This window comes from Bison bison, unplaced genomic scaffold (genome assembly GCF_000754665.1).
Source record: "Bison bison bison isolate TAMUID 2011002044 unplaced genomic scaffold, Bison_UMD1.0 scf7180017864072, whole genome shotgun sequence".
Taxonomy (NCBI): domain Eukaryota; kingdom Metazoa; phylum Chordata; class Mammalia; order Artiodactyla; family Bovidae; genus Bison; species Bison bison.
The window spans coordinates 4,259,635-4,274,348 of NW_011494644.1; the positions used below are offsets into that span (position 1 = coordinate 4,259,635).

Here is a 14,714-nt window from a genome sequence, read left to right on the forward strand (position 1 = left end):
CCCAGAGTTTACTCAAACTCATCAAGTCAGTGATGACATCCAACCATCTCATCCCTTTTGCCATTCTCCTCCTGCCTTCAATCTTTCCCAGCATCAGGGAGCTATCCGGTGAGGCAGTTCTTTGCATCAGGTGGCCAAAAGTATTGGAGTTTCAGCTTCAGCATCAGTCCTTCCAATGAATATTCAGGACTGATTTTCTTTAGGATGGACTGGTTGGATTTCCTTGCAGTCCAAGGGACTCTCAAGAATCTTCTCCAACACCACAATTCAAAAGCACCAATTCTTCGGCATTCAGCTTTCTTTATACTCCAACTCTCACATCCATACATGACCACTGGAAAAACCATAGCTTTGACTAGATGGATCTTGTTGGCAATGCAAGGTCTCTACTTTTTAATATACTGTATAGGTTGGTCATAACTTTCCTTCCAAGGAGTAAGCCTCTTTTAATTTCATGGCTGCAATCACCATCAGAAGCGATTTTGGAGCCCCAAAAAATAAAGTCAGCCACTGTTTCCACTGTTTCCCCATCTGTTTGCCGTGAAGTGAAGGGAATGAATGCCATGATCTTCATTTTTTGAATGTTGAGCTTTAAGCCAACTTTTTCACTCTCCTCTTTCACTTTCATCAAGAGGCTCTTTAGTCCCTCTTCACTTTTTGCCATAAGGGTGGTGTCATCTGCATATCTGAGATTATTGATTTTTCTCCCAGCAATCTTGATTCCAGCTTGTGTTTCATCCAGCCCAGCGTTTCTCATGATGTCCTCTACAGATAAGTTAAATAAGCAGGGTGACAATATACAACCTTGATGTACTCCTTTTTCTATTTGGAACCAGTCTGTTATTCCATGTCCAGTTCTAACTGTTGCTTCCTGACCTGCATATAGATTTCTCAAGAGGCAGGTCAGAGGGTCTGGTATTCCCATCTCTTTCAGAATTTTCCACTCTTCTCCAGTAGCATATTTAGCACCTACCAACCTGGGGAGTTCATCTTTCAGTGTCTTATCTTTTTGCCTTTTCAAAGTGTTCATGGGGTTCTCAAGTCTGAAGTGGCTTGCCATTCCCTTCTCTAGTAGACCACGTTTTGTCAAAACTCTCCACCATGACCCATCCGTCTTGGGTGGCCCTACGTGGCATGGCTCATAGTTTCATTGAGTTAGACAAGACTGTGGTCCATGTGATCAGTCTGATTAGTTTTCTGAGATTGTGGTTTTCATTCTGTCTTCCCTTTGATGGATAAATGTTAAGAGGCTTATGGAAACTTCCTGATGGGAGAGACTGACTGAGTGGGAAACTGGGTCTTGTTCTGATGGGTGGGGCAATGCTCAGTAAATCTTTAGTCCAATTTCCTGTTGATGGCTGGGGCTGTGTTCCCTCCCTGTTGTTTGGCCTGAGGCCAAACTATGGTGAAGGTAATGAAGATAATTGAAGGACCTCCTTCAAAAGGTCCTGTGCAGCACTGGGGCATTCAGTGCCCCCGGTCCTGCCGCAGTCCACTGCTGACCCATGCTTCACAGTTTAAATTATTGTGATTAATAATTTAAGACACTAAAGGAAAAGGTGATGGTGTCCAGGATCCTTAAGACCATCCCTATTTTCTGAAATTCACTTGAAGGATTCATGGGACTCAGCATGTAGATATGCTAACAGCTAAGGTTTATTTTAATGGTAGAGTAAGTGTAGGTGATAGCTGAATCATAAGAGAAAATGACACAGGCAAAGCCTAGAGGAATTAACCTGCAGGCTTCCACAAGTAATTTCACAAGAGGTCACCCAGGGCATACTCTTGCACCAGTGATGAAAATCCAGCAACATATTTGTGGTGTTCTTGTCCAGAGAAATCCATTAGAAATCCATTAGCATCCAAGGTTTTGATTGGCATGCTGGTTATATTTATAAACACCTTTGGCCTACCACATACCAAAATTTCAAACTCCTAGACAGCAGGTATCCAACATACACCATATTATTTGTCTAAATGGTTTAGGCATGGTCAGCCACACTTATCATTTAGAAAATGTTTTATATCAGTGAAGGGAGTGGTTTATCAGCCAAATTTCCATATACCAACCAAAGGCCAATCTTGCAAACAGCCTTCTAAAAATAGTAGTGTCAAGCTTTCTCTTTTCAGCATGATAGATAACATGCAGGATCAGATAGGTAATGCTATCAGAAACAGCTGAGCACTGATAAATTGATGCTTTTGAACTGTGGTGTTGGAGAAGACTCTTGAGAGTCCCTTGGACTGCAAGGAGATCCAACCAGTCCATCCTAAAGGAAATCAGTCCTGACTGTTCATTGGAAGGACCAATGCTGAACCTGAAATTCCAGTACTTTGGCCACCTGATGCGAAGAACTCACTCATTTGAAAAGACCCTGATGCTGGGAAAGATTGAAGGTGGGAGAAGGGGACAACAGAGGATGGCATCACCGACTCAATGGACATGAGTTTGAGTCAACTCTGGAAGTTGGTGATGGACAGGGAGGCCTGGTATGCTGCAGTCCATGGGGTCGCAAGGAGTCTGACACGACTGAGCAACTGAACTGAACTGAACTGATCGGAAATAGCAAGCTATAAGGAGTCAAATGGAATTGCTAGAAATTTAAAAAAGCGTACTGACAAAAATGGAGAATGCCTTTGACAGACTCATAAGTAGACTTGACCTTCACGAGGAAAGAATCAAAAATTGAATACAAGAAAGTTGAAATTACACAAACTTAAGCGCAAAAAGAAAACATTATGTAAAGATCCAGAAGAAAACATTGAAAAGCTATAGGACACTGTCAATGATATAGTGTGTATATAATTGGAATTCAAAAAGAAGATGTGAAAATAGAGTTAAAGAAATAATGGCAGAGACTTTTACAAAATTAATGGTAGACATCAAACCACAGTTCCAAAAAGCTCAGAGACAAACTAGAGGGAAGGAAAAGACTCATTGCCTACAAAGAACAAATATAAGAAGTACTGCTGATTTCTAATTTACAATTGAATTTTTTAAAAAAGAAACCATAACACATTTAAGGATGTGGATATAATGGAAAAGAGATCTTAATCTCGATATTTCAAAGTTTAATTTTAAATGCTCTCCACTTTGGTTTAATACTAGGTGTAATGTTGACAAAAGATTTCTGAACTCAAGAGAAAAATATTTGAATGTCATTACTGCCCTTACTAACTGCATGTGTAATCAACACACACGACTTTCTGAGCCTTGATTTTTTTCACTCATAAAATGAAGATATTATCCATTTAAATATGTTTTTATGAGAATTCAGTTTTTAAATGTATGTGAAATGTTATGAATTGCTGATATATTTAATATTTGATTTGTTTTGAATTTCTTACAGGAGTACCAGCTTACAATTGGACTTAAAAGTTGGATGATCTGGGCTGCGTATTTCTTCACATTCTTCTTTTTTTATATCTTTATTGTCTCTATGATATGTGTGTTACTCTTTGCCAAGGCAAGTGTTAGTTTCATGCTGCCCAATAGAAATGAGTCATACATGTACTATTAGGATTTTAGTAGCTACTAGAAATTTTAAAAAGGAAAAGGTGAAATTATTTTAATAATGTGTATTATTTAGCCAATATACACAAAATATTATTTCAGTATGCAACCCATTTTAAAATTGAGATATTTTACATTCTTTTCTGTACTAAAACTTATAACTCCAGTATATATTTCATATTTAGAGCACATCTCAATTTGTACACTGTATTTTCATTAGAAATACTTCATCTGTATTTGATGCTGCTTTATCTTTCGAGTTTAAGTTAAAAATAACTAAAATTCAATGACAATAAAAAGTCAGCTCCTCAGTCACACTAGCTACATTTCAAGTGCTTAATGTTTCAAGTGTTTAATAGCTACATGCCATATATGGCTGTTACATCTAACATTTTAGTTCCAGTGGATTGCAACCGGCTGCAACTATGCTTTAAGAAGGAGAAAGCTTCAGTCATAGTATGGACTGATCAGTCTCAGGTTTTCAAAAGAATGAAAAATGGCTTTTATGGAAATTCAGAGACTCAAATCTCTGAGAAAAACATTAATCCTTCTGTAAGAAATAAGTTAATTAGTTAACTTGGCATCTCGTTGAGTTTCAGTCACTGGGCAGTGTGATCTGTTTCTTTAGGGTCATAGTTTTCTCCCTCTTCCCTTGTGTTTATATGGTACTACTTATTGCATATTTTACATGATGTCATAATTGTTTTATTGTAGATTTTCAATGATCCAGTCTTCTACTACAGTGACTATAGTTTCATTTTTGTCTTTCTTATGTGTTATGCCATTGCTTCAATATTCTTTGGCTTTATGGTTAGCACATTCTTCAATAAAGGTGAGTCTAAGACTTCTCCTGTAATAGAATTACCATTTTAATTGACCAAAATAAGGCCATATTTGGGAGCTCCATGTAGCTATCTCACATACAGTCTTGGCATACATTCTAACATAGAAGATGAATTGCACATGAAATGATTTGACATAGAGGTAGAGGGTGCACGGCACCCCACTCCAGTACCCTTGCCTGGAAAATCCCATGGACGAAGGAGCCTGATGGGCTGCAGTCCATGGGGTCGCAAAGAGTTGGACACAACTGAGCAACTTCCCTTTCACTTTTCACTTTCATGCATTGGAGAAGGAAATGGCAACCTACTCCAGTGTTCTTGCCTGGAGAATCCCAGGGACGGGGGAGCCTGTTGGGCTGCTGTCTATGGGGTCGCACAGAGTCGGACACGACTGAAGCGACTTAGCAGCAGCAGCAGCAGAGGGTGCACTGAAATTTAATCCTGCCCAATGCATGTATAAAAACAGTATATAAAATAAGATTGTTACCAGATGGAACTTAGGATAAATTAAACAGTGCTTCCTGCAGAAGTTGATTTCAAATCACTTCCAAAAGCAAATCAAGGGAAGGAGGTGTTCATTCTTTCATTTATTCAGCATGTCCTTTGTGTACTTACCGTGTGGTAAGACACTGTATCACATACATAGACAAAGAAAAATTGATTCTTTGTGAAAGCCCACATGAGAAAGATATATATCATCAGATAACCCCAGATTGGCCTACTACAGATCTTATAGAAATAATTTTCTATTGACAATTTTTAATAACTTCCCCCCAAATTAAGGCATATTTCTTTTTTATACCACACCTATTAAGCATTATTCCTCCTGTATTTTCTGTATTGAACAAGTATAGTCCCTATTAAATAATTTTAGTATATAAATATATTTTTGCAGTAAGACTTTTAAGTATCAAAGTATAACCTTTAATCACCTCAGCTCAGTTCAGTTGCTCAGTCATGTCCAACTCTATGCAGGCCCATGGACTACAGCATGCCAGGCCTCCCTGTCTATCACCAACTCCTGGAGTTTACCCAAACTCATGTCCATTGAGTTGGTGATGCCATCCAACCATCTCAACCTCTGTCATCCCCTTTTTCTCCTGCTTTCAATCTTTCCCAGCATCGAGGTCTTTTCAAATGAGTCCGCTCTTTGCATCAGGTGGCCACAGTTCAAAAGCATCCATTTTTCGGCACTCAGCTTTCTTTATACTTCAACTCTCACATCCATATGTGACTACTGGAAAAATCATAGCCTTGACTAGAAGGACCTTTGTTGGCAAAGTAATGTCTCTGCTTTTGAATATGCTGTCTAGGTTGGTCATAACTTTCCTTCCAAGGAATAAGCCTCTTTTAAGTTCATGGCTGCAGTCACCATCTGCAGTGATTTTGGAGCCCAAAAAAATAAAGTCTGCCCCTGGTTCCCCATCTATTTGCCATGAAGTGATGGGACCAGATGCCATGGTTTTAGTTTTCTGAATGTTGAGCTTTAAGCCAACTTTTTCACTCTCCTCTTTCACTTTCATCAAGAGCCTCTTCAGTTCTTCACTTTCTGCCATAAGGGTGGTATCATCTGCATATCTGAGGTTATTGATATTTCTCCCAGCAATCTTGATTCCAGCTTGTGTTTCATCCAGCCCAGCGTTTCTCATGATGCCCTCTGCAGATAAGTTAAATAAGCAGGGTGACAATATACAACCTTGACATACTCCTTTTCCTATTTGGAACCAGTCTGTTATTCCATGTCCAGTTCTAACTGTTGCTTCCTGACCTGCTGCTGCTGCTGCTAAGTCGCTTCAGTCATGTCCAACTCTGTGCAACCCCATAGACGGCAGCCCACCAGGCTCCCCCATCCCTGGGATTCTCCAGGCAAGAACACTGGAGTGGGTTGCCATTTCCTTCTCCAATGCATGAAAGTGAAAAGTGAAAGTGACGTTGCTCAGTCAGGTCTGACTCTTAGCGACCCCATGGACTGTAGCCTACCAGGCTCCTCTGTCCATGGGATTTTCCAGGCAAGAGTACTGGAGTGGGTGCCATTGCCTTCCTGACCTGCATATTATCACAAATATCACAAATATCAGCTGATTGGTTTTCACAATTCACAATTAGTATTTGGAATTGTGCTGAAAGGAATTAACATAGCAGGCCTGAAACTCATTTCCTTAGAAAGCCTTCCTACAAAGGTTGGCCTTTGCTTGGCATCTAAGAACTTAAATTTTTAGAAGATTCTCCCCATTCTCTAAATAGTAAGAGTGGCTCATGGTTCCTAAAGTGCTTGTGCAAGCAGTTTTTATACTAATCACAGGCTTTCTTTCTGGGAGTCTTGAGTCTTGATATATGTTATGTACACCTGTGTGACAAGCTCCCCACAAAAACCTTAGTCCCTCAATCCCTAATGAATATCTGGTCAACAGTATTTTATATATGTTGTCCTTGCTAGAGGAATCAAGTATAACCTGTGTGATTTCACTGAGAGAGAACTCTTGTAAACCTGTGCCTGTTTCCATCTGCACTTTGCCCCATGCTCCTTTTCCCTTCAATGATTGGGCTTTGTATCTGTACATTGTTATTATAGCATCATTATTTATTCACCATAACTCTTGAGTATGACTATATGCTATATCCTTGAATTGTCCTAGAAAGTGACTTAATCCAGAGGTGGTCTTGAGGACCTAAATAAAACAATTAACAAAATTGTGGATAAAGAAAAGTAGTATGTTGAGCTAAAGCAGAAAGTGATGTGTTGAAAATCAAAATAAGATTGTCAGATAAGAGTCAGTGTATTTATAAAAACTTAAGAAAAAGGACTTTTATTTCTGGTGGTATAATAGACTAAATAATTAGAATGACTCTTCCATCTAGAACAATTAAAATATTAGTTAATATTTTTAAACTTATTTTTCAGTTCAGTTCAGTTGCTCAGTCATGTCCAATTCTTTGTGACCCCATGGACTGCAGCACACCAGGCTTCCCTGTCCATCACCAACTCCCAGAGTTGACTCAAACTCATGTCCATTGAGTCGATGATGCCATCCTCTGTTGTCCCCTTCTCCTCTTACCTACAGTCTTTCCCAGCATCAGGGTCTTTTCAAATGAGTCAGTTCTTCGCATCAGGTGGCCAAAGTATTGGAGTTTCAGCTTCAGTCTTTCCAATGAATATTCAGAACTGATTTCCTTTAGGAATGACTGGTTTGACTGTGCATTATTGACTGCCCCAAAGCCTTTGACTGTGTGGATCACACCAAACTCTGGTAAATTCTTAAAGAGATGGGACTAACAGACCACCTTACCTGCCTCCTGAGAAATCTGCATGCAGGTCAAGAAGCAACAGTTAGAACTGGACATGGAACAACAGACTGGTTCCAAATGGGGAAAGGAGTACATCAAGGCTGTATATTGTCACCCTACTTAGTTAACTTATATGCAGAATGCATCATGCAAAATGCCAGGCTGGATGAAGCACAAACTAAAATCAAGATTGCCAGGAGAAATATCAATAACCTCAGATACGCAGATGACACCACCTTTATGGCAGACAGTGAAGAAGTACTAAAGAGCCTCTTGTTGAAAGTAAAAGAGGAGAGTGAAACAAACTGACTTAAAACTTAACATTCAGAAAACTAAGATTATGGCATCTGGTCCCATCACTTCATGGTAAATAGATGGAGAAACAATGGAAACAGTGACAGATTTTATTTTGGGGGGCTCCAAAATCACTGCAGATTGTGACTGCCATCATGAAATTGAAAGATACTTGCTCTTTGGAAGAAAAGCTATGACAAACCTAGACAGCATATTAAAAAGCAGACACATTACTTTGACAACAAAGGTCCATCTCATCAAGGGTATGGTTTTTCCAGTAGTCATGTATGAATGTGAGAGTTGGACTGTAAAGAAAGCTGAACACTGAAGAGTTGATGCTTCTGGACTGTGGTGTTGGATAAGACTCTTGAGAGTCCCTTGGACTGCAAGGAGATCAAAGTTATTTTTAATTCAGCTCAAGTTCTCCTCAAAAGTAAAAATCTCAGCTATCACAATGAACAAGAATAAAAAGTCCCTGAAAGTTATAAAGAAGAAGAAAGGCTGCTTAGAAACCTTGAAACTTGAGGAATTGACTTGACCATTACTTCCTTGGGATTTCTTACTGCTACTCATACATCTTTGAAAAAGCACTTCAGAAGTGTCTAGTCTATAGCTAACAACATACAAAAAGTTCCAAACAAAGCCTGTCTTCCCACGCCAAAAGACTAGGAAATTGGTGCCCTAACAATAGAAAAGATTTTGGCAATACTTGCCCTATTCCAGCCCAACACTAAGTGAAAAACCACTGCACCTCTATATTCATGGCTGAGTCAGAGTCAAGATCCTCCATCTCAATCCCATCTTGCCAGAGTCAGGCACTATTCAATTAATAATTCCCTTGCCAGTTTACTGCCATCAGTGTCCAGTAGTGAATTGAGTCTCCATCCACATACAGTATCAATAATACTTAACAGGTAGTACAAATCAGTTATAATAAGCATCCTTGCCATCAGCTAATCTTCCACATCTACCCAACAGCAATAAGAAACTGAACAAGTGTGCAAAACTAGTCAGCACTCCTTCCACATCTCCCATCATGTAGCATCAGTGAAGCCCAGAAGAGAGCTAAGCTTCCTCTATCAGAGGTTAAAAGGTGGTATGAGTCAGTGCCCCACTTTCATAAAGGTGTTAGCAAGGCCAGAGAGAGATCTGAACTTCCACCTCATCTGTCTGCAGTGAGGCAGTGTATATCAGTGCCGTGCCCAGGAAAGTGTCAGCAGGAAAGAGAAACAGCCACATCCATCTGACCTTTGTGTGCTGCCTGCTTTTTAAAAAAGATTAGGATTCATAGTCTCATTTTACCTAAAATGCTTAGGACATGATAGAAAATCACTCATACAAAGAACCAGGAAAATCACAGTATTAATGAGAAATGACATTCATGGCAAAAGACACAGCACTAAGGTGAAGCAGGTATTATAATTGTAGGCAAGCAATATAAGCAGCCATCACAAAAATGGCTTCAGCAAGAAATTATGAAAACAAATGGGAAAATAGAAATCTCAGCAAAGAAATAGAAATTATTTAAAAAACAAATGGATATCATAGAAAAATATAATAGCAAGTTTAAAGCTTAAGTAGAATAAAGATAAGATAGACTAAGTTAAATTGAAGACAGATTCAGTAGAATCACATTCTGAATAAAGAGAAAATACACTGAAAAATATATAGAATCTCAAGGACATGTAGGACAATAACCACATATCTAACACTTATTTGTATAAATGGAGTTTCAAAAGAAGAGTAGGAAAAATGTGGGACTGAAAAAGTTTTCAAAATAAAAAAGTATTCAAAGAAATAATGGCTGAAATTTTATCAAGTCTGGTGAAAGACAGACATATACTGTCTCAAGGACCTGGGTAATGCCAAATTGGATAAACTTGAAGAAATTCATGCCAAGACACATCATAATTAAACTTCTGAAAACTAAACACCATGAAAAAAAACCTAACAAGCAGACAGAAAAAATAATGCATTATTTATAGAAGAATGTCAATTTGAATAACCACATTTCTCATCTAAACTAGAAGGAAGCAACATGTTTTTCCAAGTGCTGAAGAAAAGAAATGCCAACCGTGAACTCTATCCAGGAAAACTATCTTCCAGGAATAAATAGGAAATAAATCCTTAGAAGGAGGAAGACAAAGATTTATTGTTTACAAAATTACCATTAAAGAATGGCTAAAGGAAGTTTCCTGAGCAGAAAGGAGGTAACAGAAATCTCTGAACTCCACAAAGAACATGGAAATGGGTAAAAATAGGTATAAGTATAATATACTGTTCTACTTCTCCAGTGTTTATTAGATCAAATTTGATAGATGAAGCAAAATTATAACATCATCCATCCAATCTGGTGTTCAATTTAAGTAAAGAAAAGAGTTAAAGACAGTTAAAAGAGTTTTAAAGTGAATATCCCTGCTTATTTAACTTATGTGCAGGGTATATCATGTGAAATGCCAGGCTGGATGAAGCACAAGCTGGAATCAAGATTTTCAGGAGAAATATCAATAACCTCACATATACAGATGACACCACCCTATGGCAGAAAGTGAAGAAGAACTAAGGAGCCTTTTGATGAAGGTGGAAAAGGAGAGTGAAAAAGCGGGCTTAAAACTCAACATTCAAAAAGCGAAGATTATGGCATCCGGTCCCATCACTTCATAGCAAATAGATGGGGAAACAATGGAAACAGTGACAAACTTTATTTTGCGGGGCTCCAAAATCACTGCAGATAGTGACTGAAGCCATAAAATTAAAAGAGGCTTGCTCTTTGGAAGTAAAGCTATGACCAACCTAGAGAGCATATTAAAAAGCAGAGACATTACTTTCCTGACAAAGGTCCATCTAGTCAAGGCTATGGTTTTTCCAGTAGTTACGTATGGTTGTGAGAGTTGGAGTATAAAGAAAGCTGAGGGCCAAAGAATTGATGCTTTTGAACTGTAGTGTTGGAGAAGAATCTTGAGAGTCACTTGGACTGCAAAGAAATCAAACCAGTCAATCCTAAAGGAAATCATTCCTGAATATTCATTGGAAGGACTGATGCTGAAGCTGAAACTCCAATACTTTGGCCACCTGATGCAAAGAACTGACTCATTTGAAAAGATCCTGATGCTGGGAAAGATTGAAGGTGGGAGGAGCAGGGCAGGACAGAGGAGAAGATGGTTGAATGGCATCACTGTCTCAATGGACATGAGTCTGAGCAAGCTCCAGGAGTTGGTGATGGACAGAGAAGCCTAGCATGCTGCAGTCCATGGGGTCACCAAGAGTCATATATGACTGAGCGACTGAACTGAACTGAGTGTAGAGAAGCCTAAGTGGAAGTAGGATTTATGTAACTTAGAATGGTAGAATGCAGAATTTGGAGTTCTGTGAAGGAATTCTGACAGCCACCAGGAGCTGGAAGAGGTAAGGAGTGCCATCTTCCCTAGAGTCTTAAGAATGTGTGTAGTCCTGCTGACACCATGCTCTTCTGCATGTCTGCATTCCTGGCCTTTATTACTAGGTCTCTATTGAGGGCCTTTGGCTGAGGTCTCTGCAGATACCTCTACAGAGACTTCTTTGATGTGTGAAATCTTGAAGACACTTTTATTCACTCTGACTTAGTACTCAGAACTTTTCTACTCCTAGTCTTCCAGTAGCCTTTCATAAGCCATAAAACTTAAGAAACCTTTTGTTCATGGCTCCCTCAACAGTTAGTTGAATAAGCCCCCTCCCCTACCACATCTGTGATGATGCATGTGACTCTGAACCACTGTTTCAATCCATGGAGAAAATGGAATGAGAAAGTTTGTGCTTTCTCCAGTTTTAGGTTTTTGCATATACTATTGCAGTAAGTGATTAAAGGCTTCACTGTTTGGTTTCTTGCTTTAATTAACTCCTACTCCTACACCTGGTATTCACTGACTAGCCACAGGTAAGTAGATGAGAGCAATTTTGTTTTACTGCATTAGCCCCTCTTCCAAGCTATTTCAGCTCAGTGACATGAGAGAGAACCTCAGCCCATGACTTGTCCCTTGAAGGAGGGCTAGGGTAAGAGAAAGTGGGACAAACATGTTACATTCCTGGCCACTTCCTGTTACCTGAAGAACTAGTTTCTCTCTTGCAACACGTGGAGTGCTGAAAGAACTGGAACAGAACAAAAGCCTGGAGCAGTTAGAAATGAAGAAAAAAGATGAGCAGTTTCCTGTGATCCACGTGACTCTCTGAGAGTTAGAGAACGCACCGAACTGAACGTACAGAACTGAAGGCACAGGCTCCTCCCCAAGAAGGGCAAGAGGAGTTGAGAATAGCTACAATTCCTCTGCCTTTCAGTAGAGTCCCTGAGGGGCTTGTTTCGGCCCATACAAGGAGCACTGCAGAAGTTGACACAGTCCTGGTGAACAGGGCAGCTAAGAACAACGGAATTGGAGCAGGCAGCATCCTACAACCAGAACAGATCTGCAAGATTTAGGGAAGGTGTAGAACTGAGGGTTTTTCTCCAGGAGGAAGAGAATCTAGTGGATTGTGGCTCTAACATCTCTAGCCTTCCAGGGCACAGTGCAAGGATCTGGTTTCTGTCTTGCTTCATGTGGAGCACTGACTAAGCTGTCATAGACAGTAGAGGCAGTGAAAGAATATGAGCTACTTAAGGGAAATATATATATACACTGGACATGGGGCAGCTAAGAATAAATGCCCAGAATCTAACTGGATTGAATGGTAGTCTTTCAGAGTCAGAGCAGGTCCTTAAAGACAGAGAAGTAGCAGTTTCTTAAAATGTGCATACACTAATGGAAAGCAACAAAGAAAAGGAAGAACCATGAAAACATGACAAAGTAACACACAAACTCACATGAGAGACACACACGCAAATAAATATTTAGTAACCTACCATGGAAAAGTGTCTTAACCGCCTGGGGTGAAACTCAAAATAGTTATTTTAAACTCAGTAAGTTACAAAAGGACAAAAATATAAGTTAATTCAGGAAAATTATACATAAACTGAGAATGCCAACAGGAATGGATTTTTAAGAAGAGCCAAATAGAAATTTTTAGTCAAAGAGTTTAATAATTGAACTGAAATGTTTGCTAAGATGATTCAAAAACTGGGTTTATCAAGCAGAAGAAATTATCAGCAAATTTCAATATAGGACATTTGAAATTATCAAGTTAGAAGTTCAAAAAGAAAAAAAGTGAAAGTCTAAGAGATTAAAGGGCACATAAAAATGAATATATATATATTATGAGAACCTCAGAAGGAGAAAAGAAGGAAATAGAAATTTTATTGAATGAAATGCAGTAACAATTTTTCTGATCTAGAGAGGTAAGTGAACATCCAGACTCATGAATCCTCAAAATAAACACCAGACATGATGAACCAAAAGAAGTCTACATTGTCTCAATGTCTCAGTTATAATCAAATGGTCAGAACTAAAAGAAAAACATACAGTTTTGAAAGCAGGAAGAGAAAAAGGAATGATCATGTCTAAGGAACTCCTTGTAAACAGAAACCATGAAAGCCAGGAAGGAATGAGATGATATATTTGAAGTGCTAAAAGAAAACTGCCAACTAAGAATGCTGTCCTGAGCAAAACTGTACTTTAAAACTGAAGCAATAGACAAAATTGGAGGGAATTTATCACCACTATATCTGCATTATAAGAAATTCTACAGGGTCTTCTTTAAGTTGAAACAGAAGGATGATAAAGAACAGTGCGAAGCCTGTGAAAGCACAGACTCACTGATAAAGGCAAATGTCTAGACAAATACAGTATTGTAATATTGTAATGATAGTAAAGAAATCCTTTTTAATTGTACTGTAAAAGTTAAAGTATTAAGAATAAAAATTTTAAAATTCTTGTTATATAACAATATAAAAGATGGAATTAACAAACTTTGAGAGGGGAGAATTGAAAGTATAGACTTATGCACTTGAAATTGTTATTGGTGTAAATGAGATAGTTATAAGATAATGCTAAGTAAAATCTAAAATATATATGTACAAAAAAGAGAGACAAAGCATCTCACTACAAAAGGTCAACAAATCACAAAGGAAGATAAAGAGAGTAAAAGACACAAAGAATGACAGATCAGACAGAAACAAGTAGCAAGATGGGAATTGTAGTCCTTGTCTGTCCATAATAACTAAACCATAAATGGATTAAATGTGCCAATCAGAAACCAAAGAATGGACACACACGAAAAAAAAAAAAAGATACAATGATTTATTGTCTACCAAGACTTACTTTAGAATCAAAGGCACACTTAGGTTCACAATGAAGGGATGCAAATATACATTCCATAAAAAATATTGACAAAAAAGTAGAGATGGTAGCTACACTTAGAACATAAAAATAGATTTTTAAGTCAAAAATTCACAAGGAACAAAGAAGGACATTACATAATGACAAAAAGTTCAATGCATCAAGAAGATATAACTATTATATATGCACCAACCATCAGAATACCTAAGTATATAAAGCATATATTGAAATACCTGAAGGGAGAAATAGCAATACAGTTGGAGGAGGAAACTTAAATATCCCCACTTTCAAAAATGGATAGATCATCTAAAGAGAAAAATCAGTAAGGAAACAAGATTTGAGCACCATTGACCAAATGAATGTAACAGACATAAGCAGTACATTTCACCCAATAACAGAATATAGCCTTCTGAAGTGTACATGGAGTATAGTCCAGAGCCTAACACATTAGGTCAGAAAACAAGTCATTAAAAACTTAAGAAGATTGAAATTCCAATTACTTTTCAATCACAATGGAATAAAACTAAAAAAAAAAAA

At 38.3% G+C, this 14,714-nt stretch overlaps 1 protein-coding gene across 1 annotated transcript in view; it reads left to right on the forward strand.

Annotated features, from left to right (window-relative positions):
• LOC104986729 (ATP-binding cassette sub-family A member 3-like) overlaps nucleotides 1-14,714 on the forward strand; it is a 201,002-nt gene that overhangs the window by 27,094 nt on the left and 159,194 nt on the right. The window contains exons 6-7 of the mRNA XM_010837415.1: nucleotides 3,351-3,461; nucleotides 4,229-4,346. Coding sequence (XP_010835717.1) covers nucleotides 3,351-3,461; nucleotides 4,229-4,346 — 229 coding nt within the window. The remainder of the gene's footprint in view (nucleotides 1-3,350; nucleotides 3,462-4,228; nucleotides 4,347-14,714) is intronic.